At 42.6% G+C, this 20,509-nt stretch overlaps 2 protein-coding genes across 7 annotated transcripts in view; both read right to left on the bottom strand.

Moving 5' to 3' along the window:
- Window positions 1–62: 62 nt before the first annotated feature.
- mdka (midkine a) lies at window positions 63–8,154 on the bottom strand. The gene is made up of 5 exons (XM_039754838.1): window positions 8,042–8,154; window positions 2,206–2,291; window positions 1,883–2,047; window positions 1,630–1,791; window positions 63–562 (listed from the first exon to the last, which is right to left on the bottom strand). The coding sequence occupies exons 2-5, from the start codon at window positions 2,288–2,290 to the stop codon at window positions 534–536; spliced, it is 441 nt and encodes a 146-aa protein (XP_039610772.1). The 5' UTR covers window position 2,291; window positions 8,042–8,154; the 3' UTR covers window positions 63–533.
- Window positions 8,155–10,578: 2,424 nt separating this feature from the next.
- The window catches only part of dgkza (diacylglycerol kinase, zeta a), a 226,338-nt gene continuing 216,407 nt past the window's right edge, over window positions 10,579–20,509 (bottom strand). For all 6 annotated transcript variants that reach the window (XM_039754799.1, XM_039754753.1, XM_039754788.1 and 3 more), the window contains one exon: window positions 10,579–12,490. In XM_039754799.1, the coding sequence (XP_039610733.1) occupies window positions 12,374–12,490 (117 nt within the window). In that variant the 3' untranslated portion in view covers window positions 10,579–12,373. The remainder of the gene's footprint in view (window positions 12,491–20,509) is intronic.

Genomic DNA, 20,509 nt, shown 5'->3' with positions numbered 1-20,509 from the left:
CCTGCACCAAAAAAAAAAACAACAAAGAAATAAAGAAAAGGGACACAGATACGGAGAAGCGCTTCCATCCAAAGATTTCCTTTATTTCCGGAATTGCACATCTTTAAATAACGGACACTCACTCTGGAAGAGGCGGTCCTGCTCGGTCCAGAGAAGCACAGAAGAGGCGCGAAATACAAGAGACACAGAGAAACCCCCCACCCCACCCCCTTCCTCAAAGGTTCAGTTCTGTTAGAAACTAATTGAGAGGCTAATTAGGCAGAAGCAGTGTCAGACCGGCCTGGTCAGCATCCACTGGTCCTGTCCATCTTGCCGCTGCCCCTGCAGTCCAACTCACAAAGCCGTCTAGGAGGACTGGACGTTACAAAAAACAGACTGACAAGACACTTACAAAATTAAAATTAAAAAATAAAAATAAAAGACCACCCCACAAGGTAGATCTGGGAGGTACGCAGGAACCAGTCCGGAGCCACGGCAGCATATCGGGGGCTGAGACCCCCAGAGGCCACTTGTCTGGCCAGCAGCCAAAGGCCCTAGTTCTCCTTCCCTCGCCCCTTCTTGCCTGTGAAACACAGAAATGGAAAAAAAAAAGTCAACTGGAATGAAGATACGAGGGAAGCAGAAGTAAGGAAGGAAGATTTAGCACTGAGGGTGTTGCACCAGGAAGGGGATGATTGGGAAAACATTGGTAGTGAGTGTGGGCAGTCCAGGTAGGAAATGAGTAAGGGGATTAGCAATCCCAGCAGATATCAGATGGATGCAAGAGTGTGGGCAGTACTGGTAGAAAACAGATATTAAGGGGCAGAATGGGCTAAAGGCAGAAGGAACCACAGGAAGAACATGAGTAGTGAGGGAACAGGGGAAAAGTGACGAGAGTGGGAGGTCCTGGCAGGATGCAGGCAGTGGGCGACAACAATCCTGGCAAGAGCTGGGTGAAAGGAGTGGGCAATCCTGGCAGGAGGTCAGTAGATAGCACGACCCAGAATTGGCAAGGAATGGACACCATGGAGCAGCATAGGCAGAACTAAAATAATGACAGAAAGAAAGAGGTGGGTGGTGAGGAGATATCAGTGGTAAGTAGGGGCTGGTGTACAAGGGAATGCTAGCTGAAGACAGAAGCTATGGGGCCATACTGGGCAGGAGGCAGACGATAAGAAGATGGGAAAACTAGTGAAAAATTGGTAGTAGGAGTGAGCATTCCTGTCAATAGGTGTGTAGAAGAAACAGGCAGGCACTGAGACATGAGAATGCTGGTAGAAGGTTGAGAACTGGAAGAAGGTGGACCTAGTCAGAACATGGGACACGGAAACATGGGCAGAGAATTAATAATGAGGGTGCTTACTGGCAGATGGCGGGCAATGGAAGGGAACATATAGTTGGCATGAGCAAATAAAGAAATGTCTTTCACATCAGGATGGGACCCTCACCCCATGATCTTAAGCCCCCAGTAGAACTGGCAGGGTTTTCTCTTTCAGGGCCCCTTGCTTATTGGAAATTATATTTAAAGGGAATGTCTCATTGCAGGTATATGGCTGCTACCAGGATGAGATACTGGCATCACTCATTGATGAACATATCAACTCACATCCCACTTCCTATCAGTCTCGGTTACACCTATGGTGTACATACCTTTGGGCTTTGGCTTGGCCTTGGTAGTGCAGGGTTTGGACACCTTGATGGTCTGTTGGCACTCGACATTGAAAAGGGCTTTCTTGAGGGTGCCTGAACGGCTTTTTGTTCCCGTGTTGGCATCGCATTCTCCCCAGTTGCCAAATTTGTACTTGCAGTCAGCTAATGGAAGAAATCCAGTAGAAGTAAACAACAAGACCATTAGCCCTCCTAACCCTTTGCCCTGCCTGGGCATTTCAGAGCATCTTTTTACCTCCAAACTCCTTCTTCCAGTTGCAGGGCACTTTGCATTTGGACTTCTTGGTCTCTTCTTTGCAGGTTCCCTCACGCATGCCAGCTCCACAGTCGCCATTATTTGGGATGCATGACCCCCAGCGCCACTCATCACACTCTGAGCCATTCTTGCCTTTGCCCTTTTCTGTGGAGGCAGTAAGACAGAGCAGCGAGTCACCCACACAATCAAAAGGACAAAGCCACGGAAGGCAGATTGAAAGACAGCACACAAGTCACATAACAAAGAAAGCACAGCAGGGTGCAAGAATGAGCAGAAGGGGCAACCTGTCGGTGCATACTCACCTTTTTTGTTTTTACCAGCCTCCAATACTGCAGCTGTTAGGAGGACCAACAGAAGAACCAGAGTGACCGAGCCGAGACCTCTCATTCTGTCGGACATGACACAGACAGTTAGTACAGAGTGGATTACTGAAGAAACAGCTCATCTGACAACATTAACACTGTTCACCACCAGTCATACTTCTCATTCATAGCCCCCCAGTCATCTGCTTCTTTAGAATGGGATGAAAGTCCATCATTAAAAAAATAAACTAGTGGAGAGACACAATGGGGCAGTGGTAAGCAATGCCTCCGGGATGCAGAGTCTGCATGTGCGATCCATGGGTATGTTCCTTAAATCCCAAGGACATGCATGTTTGGCTCACTGGAAGTTCTAAAGTGACCTCATAGGAGTGCATGTGTGCCATCAGAGGTGGACCAGCTTGGTTCCTGCCAGACAGGCAGTGTCTCCTGACAACTTTAAAAGATTTAAGTAGGTTGGAGAAGTGGATGTTTAGATGCTCTTAGCCACTCATTTTTGCAGATTTAGAAAAGAACCAAATTAATCCAGGAATTTGAGCCAGTAGTATAGTAGAAAAGATGGTACATTGGGACAATATGGATGTGAGGGGAGGGTACAATGGGCCACCGCAATGCCAGTTTGGTGGCAGCAGGCATTGGAGAGATGAGTGCCAGCAAGGCAGAATTGCTGGGAAATTTGAAGAAAGGGTGTGTAACATGACGTCCACTGGATTGCAGTCACAATGGACGGATCAACAGAACGCTCTTCTCAGAAGTGGTTTAGCAGGGCTGTCACGGCATGTTGGCAAGGGTGTGCATGCTAAGTCAGGATATGGCAACAAGCAGCAGCTCAGGCACCTGGGGTGGGTGGGACTGGCGCGGTGTAAAGCACCTGGCATAGAAACGGCAAGTCCGCCTTCCAGAGCCAAGACCCTCCTTGAGTTACAGGCCCTCGGGCGTCCGGCTGCACGTTTGTCAGCGCCGCTCTTGGTTCACAGCCGCGACTCCTCACAGCTGTCAGCACCTCAGACTCTGTGAAGACAAAGCGCACCGCCCTCCGCCCAGCTGGTATTAGCCAGGTGTGCAGCAGCAGACGGAGAGCCCCACACCAGACCTGACGCCATGTCCAGGGGCTTTAAATTCTTCCCTGTCTGAGGAGAGGAGAGTTCAAAGGTCGTCAAAGCCTAGAGTTTGTATAAAAAAATAAATAAATAAATAAATGAGAACACAAGAGCCAGTGGGATGTGATCACTAGCTATGGGTTGATGGTCCACCCTGACGTTCCGGCGAGGTGAATGTTTCCAGATGGTGTCGCCCAGCACGTTTTTCATTTCCACTCCAAGACACTCATGTGCTGGGCCCCCTGGCAGCCAGGGAGGAATTGGCAGCAGCATGTGAGCCCTGCTCCTCGTTCATCAATTCTAATGGGTAATTGAATTTTCCACCCCGTCATTCTCATTAAAGCAGCGGGAAACATGTGCCAGTCAGGGGCTGGGGGAGCGCCAGCCAAGCCCAGTCCATCGATCAGCCCCACTGCTTGTCACTGCGAAAGCGGTACACGGGCCCCAAGGCCCACTCCCTGGAGCAGCACTCATGCTGACTGCCTCCAGACTGACAGACCGAAAGGGGGGACACCTCTGGAGAAAGTGATCATTCTGGCAAAGAGCGCCAGCGAACAGGAAATCCGACAAATGTGGAAACGATCATCCTTCTCTGCTCTGTCATTTGGATCAATGGCAGGCGCCCACCAAAACCAAAAAAAAGCGAAACCAAGAAACTCGAGACAAATTTCTGGGAAGAGATTTTTTTTTTTTTACTACCTATTTTGCTTTTGTGGGATCCTTCATAGTGAAGCCTCTGTTTCATGGATCAGGCACTCCACACCCCTTTATACCCAGAAGGTACCCAGCTTTTTCTGACCCTGTGGATACCCACCCTGTTCCTTGGAGATATGCAGGCAGGGGGCCACGTCTTAGTGGCAAAGACCCCGCACTGTAAATCATGAGGGTATGGCTTCAGCGCAGCGTACTCCAGTTGTGGAAATATGAAAGCACTGGGACTGTGGCTGTGGAAAGGCGCTTTATTAAATAAAGTTTGTTGTTACCTCTGATCCAAAGTGTGTTTTGTAGAAAGAAATACACAGGTACAAGTGTTTTATGCTCTGCCTGTAGATGAGGATGATCACTATGAAGGCGCTATACAGCAAAGCTCGTCTTATACACGTATAAAACAGATACAACTGTTTAATGCTGTATCTGTTTATGATTCTCATCAGTACAGGAAGGCACTACAGTAAAAGATATTTGTTTTTCTTACATAAAAATAAAATACTATAGGTACCTGTATATGGGAGTATTCATTACGGAAAGGCTTGTTGCCTTGTAGAAATATAGCTCCTTTATGCTATACCTGTATATGATGATGCTCACTATACAGGGTGGTCCAGATCTAATTATGCAATTTTTACCACGCTATAACTTATTAAGTTTATTACATAGACAATTCGCAACTGAATGGAGGACAAGTGGGACATTACATGGAAAATCAGTGAATTAATTTAATGTAAGTCCATTTTCGTTTATTACAAGATATTTCGAACAATTCTTTTGTCTTGCATTGTTTTCCTGCATTGCATTAAAGGTTGCATAATTAGATCTGGACCACCCTATAGAAAGGTACTATACAATGAAGCTTGTTTTCTATACACAAAAATAATAGATATAAATGCTTTCTACTGTCTCTACATGTGATACGCTCAATTTAGAAAGGCACTATAGAAAAAAATATCTTGTTTTCTAGATACAATACAGATACAGATGGTATATACTGTACCTATATGTCACAATATTCACTTTTGAAAGGTGCTATACAACACAGCTAGATTTCTATATGCAAAAATACAGCTACAAATGTTTTATGCTAAGTAGTATGATGGAATGGTGTTATATATATATAAAAAAAGCTTGTTTTTCAGTCACAAAAATACAATGACAGATGCTGTACATGACAATGGTCGCTATGGAAAGGTGTTTATAATGCAGCTTGTTTCCTATGTATGAAAATACAAACACAACTGTTTCACGCTATACCCGCAAATGATCGTTAAAGAAAAGGCACTCTGCAGCAATGCGTTTGGTTTTCTGTACATAAAAATGCAGATGTCATGCAGATGACAGTCGGACGCAGGCGCTATATATATAAAAAAAATCATTGTTGTTTTCTAGGGATAGAAACAGACATACACGTGTATCCTGTACCTGCAGATGAGGAGGATGGCAATAGAAAGGCGCTATTCAGCACGCGCTTGGTAAATACAGATGCAAGTTTTTAAAGCTTCATCTACATACGATGACGATCACTAGGGAATGGCGCTATACAAAAAGCTTGTTGTAAGAAACTCGTTTTGTACAATACCTCCAGATGATGATGACTATAGAAAGGCGCTACGCGACTAAACATGTATGATTTACCTTCGAACAATACTGTAATATGAAAACGGTCACGAAAGGCGCTGTATAAAATGCGTGCTGGTTTCAATACATAAAAGTAGAGATGCATGTTTTATACCGTACCTGCAAATGATACCGGTGACTATATGTTGTTGCTATATGACAAAAGCGTTTTGTTTTTTTGTACTTGAGAAAGGCGATATACGCGTTCTGAAATACACGTCTTATACCGGGACATGACTATAGAAAGGCGATATCTGACAAAACGGTTTTTATTCTGTACAGAAAAATGGAGGCACACGTTAAATGTTACATCTCCATATGATGTACTAAAGAAAGAAACGCGTTGTTTACTTTACATAAAAACAGAGGCTTTTACAAATGCAAATGGTGATGGCGCTATACCAAAACGCTGGCTCTGACGAATATGTTTTACACCATACCTGCAAATGCTGATGATGCTCATCACTACAAAAAGGCGCTATACGACAAATTGTGCTCTCCATAAATGAAAACGCAGGCACAACCGTTTTATGCCATAAATGACGGAAGGCGCTCATCTCAGCTAAACGACGTGGATGCTCGTTAGTTCCTCAATACTGACTCTCGGATCTCAGCCCGCCACAGCGACCTCGGCCACCTATCTGGTGCTTTGGCACCCTCGTGACCCCGAGCTGATCCGAAGCGGGGACGCTCTTCAGTGGCCCCTTTGACCTCCCCCAGGACGGCAGCCCTCGGCGCTTAATGAAGTGCCAGCGCTCAGCCGAGCGTGACTAACCGGCGGAGTTCATAAATCTTTTGAGGCGCGGCGCCGACTGGCAGGCGCGCTCCCGCTTTCTAAAGGCACGGCTTTCCGCACCAGCTAGCAGCTCCAATGAAATTCCTTTCCCAATGATAAAGGCCGAGTGCTTCTCCCGGCAACTCCTTTGTTTCGGCAGAGAAATTCTGCCCAACTGGCCCCGTCCGTCCGAGAGCCCCAACTGTGGCCGAGGCGGATTTTTTTTTTCTTTTTTCCAGCCCACCGCAGCCAGATTCGCTTCCTCCAGTCCTTCTGAAAGCCTCCCAACAGAGGACTCACGCCGTCTTTTAGAAACCAGCCTTTCTCTCTTAGTATAAACCTATTTGCATATCTAGACAAAACGTTCTTAAGATTTGGGCAAGTTTAATGCTTCCTTTGTTAAAAAGCGGTACATTCTGAGATGTTCCCGTGGAGCGTCTTTTTTTATTAACAAAACCAAAACATAAAGAGGCAATTGCTTTTACCTTCAGAACCCGAACTTACGGATTTGGACCCGAACTACAGGGAGGCGCTAGATTTCGCAGAACATCAATGACGTGCCGGTGAGCACCAGTCAGAAAATGACCAAAAAGTAAAGCTGGGCATGTCCACTTTAGCACCTGACCGATCAACGGGGTGAGTGGGTATTAACCATCCATGATTTTATTTAACAGCGGAAAGGAAAACACAAATCTGGTCGGGATGCCAGCCTTAACTCCAAATAAGGTGAAGTCATCCCTCACAGGAGTGGTATGCCATGCCCACCGGGGTCAGATAGGGGGCTGTAAAAGAGGGTTTAGAGTGCGGGCAGCCGTGTTTACGTGCGCGAGTGGCTGAGCCCCCCAGCCCCCAATAGACAAGTGTCGGATTACAACATCAATCAAAGGTGCTCAGCGCGCGCTCACGCTTTCTCTCCCTCTTTTGCGCGCACACACAAACAGACCGTTCAACATCAAATTCTTTATGAGCACAGCAGACAATGTCGTTAAATCACAGAGTGCCAGAACCGCGCAACGTACACAGACACACGCTGACAGATCGCACGAAGAGACCCGCACATACCCACACCCAACATGGGCAGAGCTCACCCTCATGCCCCTATCCTGAGGGGTGCCACTCAAGCACGCGCGCCCAAAGCCCCGCTTCACTGAGACACTCACTTTCCACGAACTTATGATTCATCACTTTGTCCTAACAAAAGTTCACAAAGAACAGGCTGATGATTTATCTCCTGCGGAAAAATACGGATTTCTTGTTAACATGTTCTATAGCCTTCGTAAGCGGTGTCCCTTTTATCCCTTTTCCCGGGGGTCACCCACCCCGCCTGCCCTCCCCTCCACACGCACATGAAGAACTCGCTTGCCACGGTAAGTCGCTACTCAAATAAAACGCGGAGACGCGTACGTGCTGCCGCCCCGGGTGCTCCGCATCCTTTGCTGCTCAAAGCGTCCATCCGTTGGTCCCATCTAACCCCGGAATCTTCTTCAGCACATAACGGACTCGTCTCTTCCTGAGGTTTCGCTCACCTTTGCGGTGATGAGCCTCACGTCCCGTCTCTCTCGCACACTCACTCACTTACATTTTGCTCCTTTTTCTTTCTTTTTTTACTCACTTTGCGGCTCCCTTTTACTCTTTGTGCCCACTTCTCACTTTTCTGTCCTGTCGTCGTCTCTTTGCTCCGCAGACTTGCCTCCGCCTCACTGCCCCTCTCGACTGGTTTCGGCCGGTCCCATGGGGCTCATTTTAAACCCCCTCCCGCTGACATCACCCCCACGTGACGCAAACTTTCAAACTCTCTGCTGTCAAATTAACATTCGGAGTTCGGCAGACGGACAATGGGCAGCATTCCGGTCGCTCTGTGCCGTCCAGTCAGCAGACGGATTAATAATAACATTGTTGACTAATAATCCTAATAACACACTTTTAACTTCTGGATTACACTATTCACTATGTGGTAGCAGGCTTTGGGTTTCAGCTTTGGGTCTGAGACTGGGCTCCAAATGACCCACTTGTGATTATGGACTTAACATCCTTCAATTTTGAGGCCAGAGGTGGAATGAATCACTTTTGGTGGCTTGACTCCAAAAAGCCCTGAAACAACTGTGGATTCTGAATAACTTGGAGAATTCATTTGTGTGGCTGGGTGGCATAGCGAGTTTTCCTGAAGGTCTGCTGGGTCACTTTATGCGGTTTGCTTTATACGTCCTTTCCCACATCTGCATGTGTCAGCCCACACAGAACCTATCAATGAGGGGTCCTGCTTATTTGCTGACTCAGTCTTTCCATGACATATTCCAATGGCTGGTGGCCCAAGTTCAGAAAATAAAATGGACAGTGGAGGTTGGACCAGAGAGATCTTTTCTGAAAATTTCCAGAAGCTGGATGTGAAGGATTGATCCTGAAGTTCTGCCCTGAGCGAGTTTCCATCTGACCTAATGCCCTGCCGGACATCACATGTTAGCTGGTGAAGCACAAATAATAGACAGGGACAAACGAGAAAAGGGAAGCAGTTGTTTGTCGAGCAGCATGAGGGAGAAAACTTTTTCAAAGGCACAGCTGGAACAATCTGGGAGTGCTCCACATGAGCCGGGTAGAGGGAACACCACTGTGAACGTGACGACCAAGCAGAGCAGCTTCTGCACAGATCTTCCTGTTGAAGATGTCATTAAATCCTGCAGAGGCGTGGCACCTCACAAAGGTGGGCAAGATGCAGCAGGTCAGTGCAGGAAAACAGTCATGACAGACAAGAAGCTTCCCTGGGGCATCGTAAGGAATCCAAGCAATTCAGTGGACAAGCACCTCCAAACTTTTGCTACTTACAAGCACCCGTGACAAAGAAGCTCTATTTCCTTGGCAGTTACCCAGAACAACAGAGTAAACAGATCAAATGGAAAAATAACAAATGGAAAAAAATGAAGGTGTGAGTTTTACATTGCTTCCCACAGTTTTTTAAAAAAAAAAAAAAAACTCACCTGGCAAAAGGAGGTTACAGTTATTTTTATTGCCCTGGATCAGGACTGGACCATCTGCAAGGTCAGCCCAGTGTGGAGTAGCAGGCACCATATGACCAGTCCAGGTTATGCCTATTTTCCTAAATCGCCACAGATCTGTGCTCCACTCACTGCCACTTACTACTAAACAAGTCTACCTAGAAAAAAAACAAAGCTGGTATTTTCCATGCCCCTTCCTGCGCTGTAATCGAAGTTACAAAAGCACCCAAGTTAATGCCAAAAGAACAGAGGCTGGTCCTAAGTTTATAACAGACCTCCCTAAACTGACGTCTCCTTGGCATAGCAGGCCCAGCTGCCCTTTCCATCACTGTTCAATATAGCTGCTATGCTTCAGCTCTGGGGGAAATGGTGCCCAGCCAAGTTGGCATCTCTGATCAGAGGACCATACTGGTCAGTCTTGATGGCGTAATATGTCATTGCTTCCAATCTCCCAAGCACTGTATGTAGTCTTCTTCTGCAGTCCCCCTCTGTTTAATTGCAAATGCCAGTTGCCTTGATTTGCACCCCAACAATTTAGTCAGGAAGGTGGCATAGTGGTAGAGCTGCTGCCTTGCAGTATGTAGACTTGTGTTTGCAGTTCCATGTCATTGCTATGTTGTGTTGACATTTTTTGCCCGTGGCATACATGGGTTTCATCTCACAGTCAAAAGACATACAGGTAAGGCGGATTGACCTTGGCATGTGTGGAATGTGTGCACATGTAGGTGTGTTCACCCTGCAGTGGACTGTCATCCTGTCCGGAAAATGACCCTACCTTGCTAGGATAGGCTCTGAGTCCCCGCAACCCTACTCAGGATTAAGTGGACTTAGAAAATGGTGTGTTATTGTAAATATGGCAGGATCCCAACAACGGTCAAGAGTGGAATGGTGTTATGGTGAATGGGAGCTTCCGTGCCTGCATCAAAATGTCTTCATCCAAAGTCTGAACTTCTCACTCCAATGTAACTCCAAGAGGAGCAAACATTTCTCACCATCTCACAGTGTAGCACATAAAGCAGCCACCAAAATGACTCGAAGAATTTTGAGACCAGGCTGAAGCCTGACCTTTCAGACAGTTGGACCTGTGCACCATTACATGATGTCTTTTTAGAATGGCATGCTCCATCTTTCAGTACTGGTTAAACCACACAGACCAATGTGGTGTTTAAAATATTTATTTGTTTTTTTTAAGCAGACAGTAACAAAAGCAGCCCACAGGACAGAAACGTGAGAATCTTTACATTTCGGCCAAATGGCCATTAAGTTTGGTCACTATTATAGATACAAAAAAATTGAAGTCTCTTTCTAACTACAGAATCCGCATATATTGCACAATCATTTTCACACATATTTCTTCCCTGAATTGCACAGCAACTCAAGCGTGGTGGCCGTGGCAGACACTGGGGTCAGGTGGCCAGTAGAAGAATAGGAAGGAGGAGCAGTCAAGCACTTAAGGGACAGCAAATACTCAGAGGATTTCCCTCTTTCACCAGCACACTTTAACTAGACCCATTTAAGAATGGTTTGCAAGGAGACTCTGGGGGACAAATCCAGATTGCACCCCTGAAGAAAAAGTTTGTCTCGTTTGTGGGAGCTTTGCTGTCCAGCTGCAACCACACATACGACTGAGCAAAGTGCACAGAGCACAAAGTAAAGAAAGACATGGGGGAGTGGGCCTGAGCAGGAGTAAGCATGCATGGAGCTGGGCCGGGCAGTAGCTCACACTGGGCTCCCAGCACTGAGCCCTACACCTTTTCTATGGACACCAGAAGCTCCAGATAGAAATGTAACTACATGGTGATGTGGTCAGAGATCACTTGGTGTCTGTTTTCAAGCAAATTTATTATATTGTTACAATGAAGACTCAATCACCTGGGAAAAGAAAGTGACCAGTTCAATGGGTTAGAAGGATCCCAAGAGTTTGAACTTTTTTGGTAGTTTTATTATCCTCAAGGATGCCTGGAGACATTGTGGATTAGAAAAAGAGACTCCTGGTATGGAGTTTCAACAACCCGTCTGCAATGCAAGACTGGAGAAACACCAGAGATATGATCTGGATCCAAAATAAATAATTGATGTAAGTGTTGTGTAGGGAAGGTTAAAGACAAGTGTTGCTTTGAGAAAGGTGGAAACTGGAAATGCAGCACACAATGTGAATGGAGCCCAACAGACGAGACTTGTCAGCAAATGCTTTGGGATGCAGTAGTTAAAAGGATTCCCTTACATGTGAGATCTGATGGGGTAGCCTCAGACATCCCACTGCCATGTCTATTGAGGTGGGAAGTTGAGAACAAAGGTGTGCATTAGGCATGAGAGAACACTTCTGACCAATCAGCAAAGCTGGGAGCCAGTGAGTGCATGAACAAAAATCAAAAGCTCTGATGTTCCACCGTGTAGTATATCATTTTCCAAACTGGGCTTTGTGAAGTTCACTTCTACTTCAGAACGTCACAAGAATAAGATTAATAATCCAGGAATAAGACCCATTAACCCACCCCACCCAAGTAGCCAGCATCAGGAGCATCTGTAGCATCAGAGTCACCAGGACTCCAGCACCCTGGTACGGTATTGTACTGTACTGTACTGTACTGTACTGTCACCCCTACCCACCCTGCTCTGCCAGAGGTATCATCATACCAGCCTGGGACAACCCAGAACAAAAAAGCAGAGAGAGAATATCCATGACACTGTAAATTTAAGGTGTCCCTTCTACCCTGTATCTTTAACAAGAAGTGAGAGTTCCTGTGGCACACCCACAGCAGTTTGATGAACGACAGCTGCCCACATGGACTTAGAGTTTCCAGTGTTGCCACAACCTATTCCTGAGGCCTTTGGGTCCCAGGTGCCTGGTTAATAAAATCCAAGCACTCATAGGTAAGGCCTGTTTCCTTTTGCCTGAATGGCATCTACAGCTGCTTTTTGGTTCTGACTCGTGTGGCACTTCAGGGTGTCAATCAGACCGCAGTCTCTTGGTCTTCACGCTGAATCATCTGGTAGTGCTGCCGGTTCCCCAGGTAGGCAGCTAGCTCCTGGTCCTTGGCTTTCTCTGCTTTGTGTTTTGGAGTGTCACCCTAAAAGACAATAGAAAAGAGATGCCGGATTACTGCTCAACAGTGCAGTATTTCAAAGTTTGCTGTTCCTACCTAGCTGTTGGTGCACTGTGAAGCTAGCAGGGAAAGGAGGGGGTTAACTATCTAAACACATCCCACCCCCTTTGCAACCCCCTAACCAAACCATGGGCACTTTCTCAGCTTTTAATTGGTTCTTGCTGCCAGCTGGACCATGTCCACTAATGAGCTCTGTCACTTCATAAAAACAGAATCTGTTAGCAGGATTCAATTACGGCCGCTCCGCTGCCAGCCACACTCATTAAGGGCGCCACCCCCATCAAACTTCCTGGGCTAAGGCCAGAGACTCACCGTCCCTTCCCATTGCAATCCTGCTATTACTGCTTTCAGAGTGTAGGCTCGTCAGTGGCCTGGATAGACTGGACAGCAGGAGTGGACTTAGTAAAGCAACATGAGAAATATGGACAGAAGCCAGTGAGTGGTCCTTACCAGACACTGATCATTTCCTGAGGGAATTACAGACTGGTGAGCATCAGACTGACTGGATCAGGGCCAGGGGCTTCAGGCTTCCACACTGCAGCAACTTGCATGTCAGTTTGTTCAGTGAATCAATTCATTGGTACAAAAGCAGTGAGACATTCAGCCAGGACTTTAGGTGGACCCTGCCAGGCAGCCCTTGAGGGCTACATTGGTCATTTACAACAGATAAATATGTAACACAGTCTACTCACAACAATATTTATTTTCCCTCTAAAAGGTGCTTTTTATACAGGACTACCAATGAACCATAGAAATCACAAATTGAAGAACAACTAATCTATATTAACAAAGTTAATCAAACATGAAATTATCTAACAAAAAATAGAGAATATGAAAAAATATGAGAGAACACTTGGTAGCAAGAAAGAAAATAAATGCCCCACTGTAACATTAATTCTGGTGAAAAGCTAAATCAATAAAGTAACAGGTTCCTTAAATAAAACCCAGACCAACTCTCAATCTTCTCCCTCCCTGGGTGTTGTCTATTTACAAACAAAGTGATTGCAACAAGAATTCCAGCAGGTGACAGTAATCCTAGCTAGAGTGGTAAGTCAAAATAAGACAGGTGTCCGAATACCAGCACTGGTCACTCCTTAGCAAATGAGGGAATGAGCAGGTTCCGATTCTCTACCGTGTTTGGAAGGGATTTATTGAAACTATACAATGACAAAAGGGTTGGAGACACCCAAGGAAAAAATAACATGTTATTGCAGGGAGGTGAACCCAATCGGCTCATTACTGAGATATAGACGTTCTATTCAGCTCACTGTTAGACCCTCCAAGAGTTCCAGTGATTCAATCCTTTATCTCACTGATCATTCACTGTCTAATCTGCTAAAATATAAATTCACGGAGACATCAAGACAGTGCTAATGCTGCTAGTAATAAGCACCACCATATAACTGGGCCTCCCTGGGCTTCTAACCCTAGAGGAAGAGTCTGACATCTCAGTGAGATTGCATTAGTACTGGATGGATGGGGACTGGGGACAGGAAAAAAAAAACACTGCTTGAGGTAAAGATCATGGTAGTGAACTGGAACACAAAGCTGAGTTGAACCTGCTGGCGGTTTTGATCTGGACTCCTAAATGATCAGTGTACTACCCAAATCCTAGTGGTGTAGAGATCCCTACATAGATGCATGCATGTAGTAATGTCTTTTTTCATTTTCAGAATTGCATACAAAAAATTAGCCAGACTCTTCTAAATGACAAGTTGAACTTAAAGATAGAAATATTAAACTGTATCACATCATCAGCACAAAGAGAACAGTGAATGGAGGTTTTGATATTGCTGCATTGCTTACAGCGCATTATCAGCTTTCACTCCTCCCATTAAAGCAAAATCAGTGAGCAATAGCCACAACACAAAACCACCATTAATAAATGTTCAAAAAGAGTAAGAAGAATGACTAAAAAATGGGTAACCATTTTAGGGATGAATTTAAAATGGACTGGCTATTTTATATTAAAAATGTACCTTTCAGGATTGATAGGATATAGCACTTGTTTTCTTTATTTGGGTGCACTGCTACAAAGAATAAATATCCCTTTTTAGTATTAATTAGGTATTTGGGTGGATGTCGGCTTTGGTGTATTGAACATTTTATGTAATTACCCTGTCAAAATCACTACCACAAATATCCTACATTTCACTGTCACTATTCTATTCTGTTACAAATCTTCCATTATTTTAAATTAAGAAAAATATTTCAAGAAAATAACAGTGTACAATCAAGTAGATAAAATCTGTGAAACTTATACAAGAAAAAACTTCAAAAATCAATCTTGAGAAATAAAACCACCAGGAAATTAAAAAAAAAGAAGAAAACATAGGGAAAAAAACTAACAGAACAAAAATTCAACCCCCCCAATCTTCCAATTTTGCTGTTAAATTTTGGTACTGTCCTCCCCACTGAACCAAGACAGACTTATTAACAACGAATACCCATGCACAATCTGCTATATTTACATGTATGTTTTTCTCTTTCTGTAAAAAATATAAAATGTGCTATTCATATTATTAAAAAAGGATTTGTAAAATTATGTTTTAGTGCTTGTTATCCAAGAAATCTAACAGTATTGACTTGGCATTAGAACAAACACACACACACACTCACAAACTGTGTTAGCTCTTAATTTAGTGTGTCCAGTTATGAGAAACAACAATTACATTATTTACTGCATTCTAAAATACTGTTAAACCTCCACCAAACTAATCCTAGCGTTATTCTGTATGTTAAGAGATAATAAGACAACTATAATTATATATACAGGGGGTCCTCGGGTTACGGCATCTCGACAGTTTTGAGTTTACAATGCTCTCCCATAAAAACTTAAAAAAATTGAGACGTGAGAAGGAATAAAAGGTAAGGATTTTTTTACACTCATTTTTTCTATTACTACAGTGCAGTGTACAGTACAGTATATTTATGTCCTTTTCCTTTTTCTGTGGCTTAGTTTGTTTTTATGTTCTATATTATGATTTTGCAAATGTGTTAGGATAGGAAAGTGACTGAGGCTTGGGTGTGTTTCGACTTACACCAAAATTCAGGGTTACATCACTGTTGTAGGAACAGAACTGTGTCGTAACCTGAGGACCCCTGTATTTTGAAAATTAATGAAAACATTTGGTTAAGACATTATGCAAATCTGAATTTGTTAGAAATTGTGGGAAATGAAAAGGGCACTGAAATTATTTTGTATTGCTGTTAAATTCAGAATGTTAAAAACCACAGAATCTTAATTAAAAAAAAACTCATGGGGGTGTTGCACATGACGCTCCTTACATAAATGTATAAAGCCATCAGTAAAATAATGCACACCAGTTCTAGTTTTCACTCAGATTGAATGACCCTGTATATAAACTTGCATTGTGTCATTTTTGCCTATCTGTATATACTCAATACCTTTAATAATGACAAAATGAAAACATGCTTTCAGAAAGGATTGTAAATTTATTAAAAGTAAAAAACTGAAATCTCTTATTCAACTATTTAGATCCTTAATTCAGTACTTTGTAGACGCCCCTTTGGCAGCAATTACAGCTTTAAGTCTTTTTGGGTAAGTCTCTAAAACATTTGCAGTTTATACCATTCTTCTTGACATACCCTTTCAAGCTATGCTAGACTGGATAAGTGTCTGTAAACTACCATCTTTAGGTCTCTCCACACATGTTCAGTGGGATTCAAGACCAAGCTTTGGCTGGGCGACTCAAGGACACTCGGAGACTTGTCCCAAAGCCACTCCGGCATGGTCTTGGCTGTATGCTTTTAGACTCTGTTGTGCACTCTGGTGCAGGTTTTTTCAAGGACCTCTATGTATTTGGCTGCATTTATCCTTTCCTCAATTCTGAGCAGTCTTGCTGCCCCTGCCACTGAGAAGCACACCCCCTAACATGATGAATCATCACCATGCTTCACAATAGGGACATTATTAGCCTGGTGATGAGTGATGCCTGATCACCCATAGTGTTTGGAGTTCTGCTCAAACAGTTCAAATTATGGCTTATTAGACCAGAGAATCTATTTACTCCAGAGTCCTTTAAATGTCATTTGGCAAACTCTAAGCAAGAGTTAGCCATTCCACAATAAATGCCCGATTGATGGAGTGCTGCTGAGATGGTTATCCTTTCCGACAGGTTCTCCCATCTCAGCAGAGGACTTCTGAAGCTCTGTTAGAGCGACTATTGCATTCTTGGTTATTTTCTTAACCAAGGCCCTTCATGTCTAGTTACTCAGTCTGGCTGAAAGGCCAACTCTAGAAAGCGTTCTGGTGATTCCAAATGGCTTTCATTTCACAACTACTGAGTTCAATTTGTTCCTGGAAATACTCAAAGCTTTATAAGTTGTTTTATACTCTTGTCCAGATCTATGTCTCACTGTAATTTGATAGCATAGGTCTATTCTACAGAGAGTTACCTGGATTTCATGGCTAGGTTTTTGTCCTGACAAAAACATGATATGTGGAAATTTATATACACAGAACTATGTGTAATCAGTTCTTTGACCACATCTTTGGACACATCTCAAGGCTAACTAAAGCAAACAGGGTGAACCTGACCACAAATTGGAGTTCTACAGCAAAAGGCCTGAATAATTAAATGAATGAGATTCCTGTTTTTAATCTTTAATAAATTTGCAAACCTTTCTAAAAACATTTTCACTTTGTCATTATAGGTTATTGAGTATAGATTGATGAGCAAAAATGGCAAATTCACCAGTTTAAAATTAAACCTACAATACACAACAGTGTGCAGAAAGTAAAGGGGTCTGAATACTTTCAGAATCCACTGCATATACATTACTGGTCAAATGTTTTAGAACACCCCTGTTTTTTCAAGATTTTATTAAAATGTAAGCAGTTCAAATCCAGTGAATAACTGGAAATGGTAAAAAGGAAAGCTGTAATTTGTCAGAGGTATTAAAAGTTAGTTTACCAAAAAATAAAAACAATATATAATTTTAAGTTATACAATAAGGTTTTCTTCAGGGGAAAAAGTAATTGGTTAACTTTCATGCTTTAAAGAGAAGAGCCAAGCAAAATAACACCTTTTATTGGCTAACTAAAAAGATTACAACATGCAAGCTTTCGAGGCAACTCAGGCCCCTTCTTCAGGCAAGATGTAATCTGGATAAGATAGTTATTTTTCAAGTCAAAGTTATTTCTTCACAAACATTATATATATGGATTTGCCAAAATGAAATTGTGTCCTACAGATAAGCTTTCTATACATTTTAAAAAATACATAATCTGTCTCTGTGTTTTTATAATGTAACCTATAAAGCATGGAACGCTCTGGAAAATAAAAGCCTAAAAACTTACCAAATATATCCTCTTCGAAGTGGCAACATTCCAGAACCCCCCGCGATAGATGAAAATCCGCAAAGTAGAAACCATATGTTTGTATGGTTATTTTTATATATTTTAAGCCCTTATAAACTCTCCCACACTGTTAACATTATTAGAGCCCTCTAGACATGAAATAACACCCTTTAGTCAAAAGTTTAAACTGTGCTCCATGACAAGACAGAGATGGCAGTTCTTTCTCACAATTAAAAGAATGCAAATATATCTTCTCTTCAAAGGAATGCGTGTCAGGAGCAGAGAATGTCAGAGAGAGAGAGAGAGACAGTGAGAGAAAAGCAAACAATCAAAAAATCAATACGTGCTTTTGGGCTTTTAAGTATGCCGAAGCACCGCGATAAAGCGTCATTTTTTAGAGAAGCGTCCTTATCCTCTAGGCAAACAGCCTCTGTGCAAACAGCCCCTCTGAATACACCCCCTCGTCAGGCGCAGAGAATGTCAGAGAGAGTGAGAGAGACAGAAAAAAGCAAACAATCAAGCACCGCTCGGGAAGCATATCGTATATCATTGAGGAGTTTGAGTTAATACATAATACATGCTCTGATTGGTAGCTTCTCAGCCATCCGCCAATAGCGTGCTTTGTATGAAATCAACTGGGCAAACAAACTGAGGAAGCATGTACCATAAATGAAAAGACCCATTGTCCGCAGAAATCCGCGAACCAGCGAAAAATCCGTGATATATATTTAGATATGCTTACATTTAAAATCCGCGATGGAGTGAAGCCACGAAAGTTGAAGCGCGATATAGCGAGAGATCACTGTATATATATGTATATATAATTCTGGGTCTTTGTCCAACAATAACATGTGTAAGCAATTTTTACAATGTGTGTGAAATCTCAAAATGCAGACAAGTGCTCAACAACTTTATTGACTTGAAAAATGGAAGTATTCCATAAGCTTTCAGGCTTTTGTTTTCCGAGCGACCCATGCCCCATAGCCTACATTACTATGTATTTTTAAAAATTTATAGAAAATGTTTAACTTTAGAACACAATTTTGTATGTCACAATTTGCATCAGGATTCACATTATATTTGGATGTGTTTTATTGCTTTATTGTAAATTTTGCACATAAAAGCCACATAACGATTACTTACCACTTTATGCGGCTAGAGTTTGTACCCACATTCCACCCTCAAAATCAATGCATTATAAATACAGAGCATATTGTCACAATATATTACAGATTATTTAAGAAAAAAATTCAAAGGCCTTCTCAAAAACACCACAAACTCACTACTCTCAGAAAGAGCTCATTTCCAGTTTGATATTATTAAAGTAATACTACTTTCTACCAATGCTGCAAAAAGGGGGGTGGGTCATTCACTCTTAACATAAGAAAAGCCAATTACTCAATTTAAATAAAACTGGTCATTACTTTAACTAAATTGTAAGTGTGAAAAAACAGACTAAAGAGAAAATAAAACAATTGCAAAATTCCAAATAGACTCTAAACTGAACATTCTTCCCATGGAAAATTTTCAAAAATATTTCAGCTGTTTGGACAATTGTATACTCATATTAGGAGATGTCAGATTTACAACATTAGGCTTAGTCATCTAACTTAGTCACATTCAAAAGACTGTGCCCATTTTTTTTTGCGCCCAAAAGAGCCAAGCAGTACTTGCTTCCTGGGAGAAGAGTTCTAGATTAGTAATATGTCAGGCTCACTACTGTGCTGGCTTTGGAATGGACTGGAGGAGAGGTGAAAGAGACAAAGCGATGAAAAGAAGAAACTAAAAGAAACTGAGGAGATTAGGCAGAGAGATCCCAGAAAAGAAAGAACACAATGAAATCTGAGTTAACAGAACAGAGAGTGTTACAGATCAGGAAACCTGCAAAATTATCTTCCTTGAGATTTTAATATCTGAAACATGGCAAAATGATTATCTGTTCAACAAGCCTGGTTAGAATTCTCATGCATTAATTTTTATGGATAAAATCTTTTTGACAAAAGCTTAAATGTCATTAAATACATACAAACTGAAAGAATTACAAGTAATGGTTTTAAAATGTTTTATTTAAAGTAAATTAGTAAAAGACTGAGTTTGAAAAATAAGAAGGTATTTGTAGAAGGTGTTAATTCTAGCTGATGTCTTCATCTTCTCTGTTATGGGAATAATAATTTCTGGATTAAAATAGAACCAAAACAGGATGCAATGAATTTCAAGTAAGATTGAAAAGGACGCTAGAACACCTACTCACTGTAAGTTATTTTGGCAAGCAGATTGTAATGGTTTCTTATGTTGGACAATCTAAGCAGTACAGAAAGGGTACATAGGGAAGGTCATATGGTGGCCATTTGTTAAAGCCAAATGAGCAAAAAGTGTCAGAAGGCAAAACAGTATAATGAAAATGTGAGGTGTTTAACTTTACACACCTTTAGAGATTGTATCCAGATTTATGTAAATAGAGTCAAAACAAAGGGAAGGAAAGGAATGCATGAAGTAGTTAAATGAAGTAGAACAAATGTGGTTGGGACAAAAGGTGAGGAGAAAGGATGAAGTGAGATACAAAATGCCGAGAAGGTTTCAGAAAGACAAAAAATGAAACCAAATACAGGAAATAGATTAGTTAAAGGCAGATATAAAGGAAAAACAAGGCAGATTAAGAT

The sequence above is a fragment of the Polypterus senegalus genome, chromosome 1, assembly GCF_016835505.1.
Source record: "Polypterus senegalus isolate Bchr_013 chromosome 1, ASM1683550v1, whole genome shotgun sequence".
Lineage (NCBI taxonomy): Eukaryota > Metazoa > Chordata > Cladistia > Polypteriformes > Polypteridae > Polypterus > Polypterus senegalus.
Note: the sequence above shows the minus strand (reverse complement) of the source record. Positions and strands in the feature narration are given on the sequence as shown.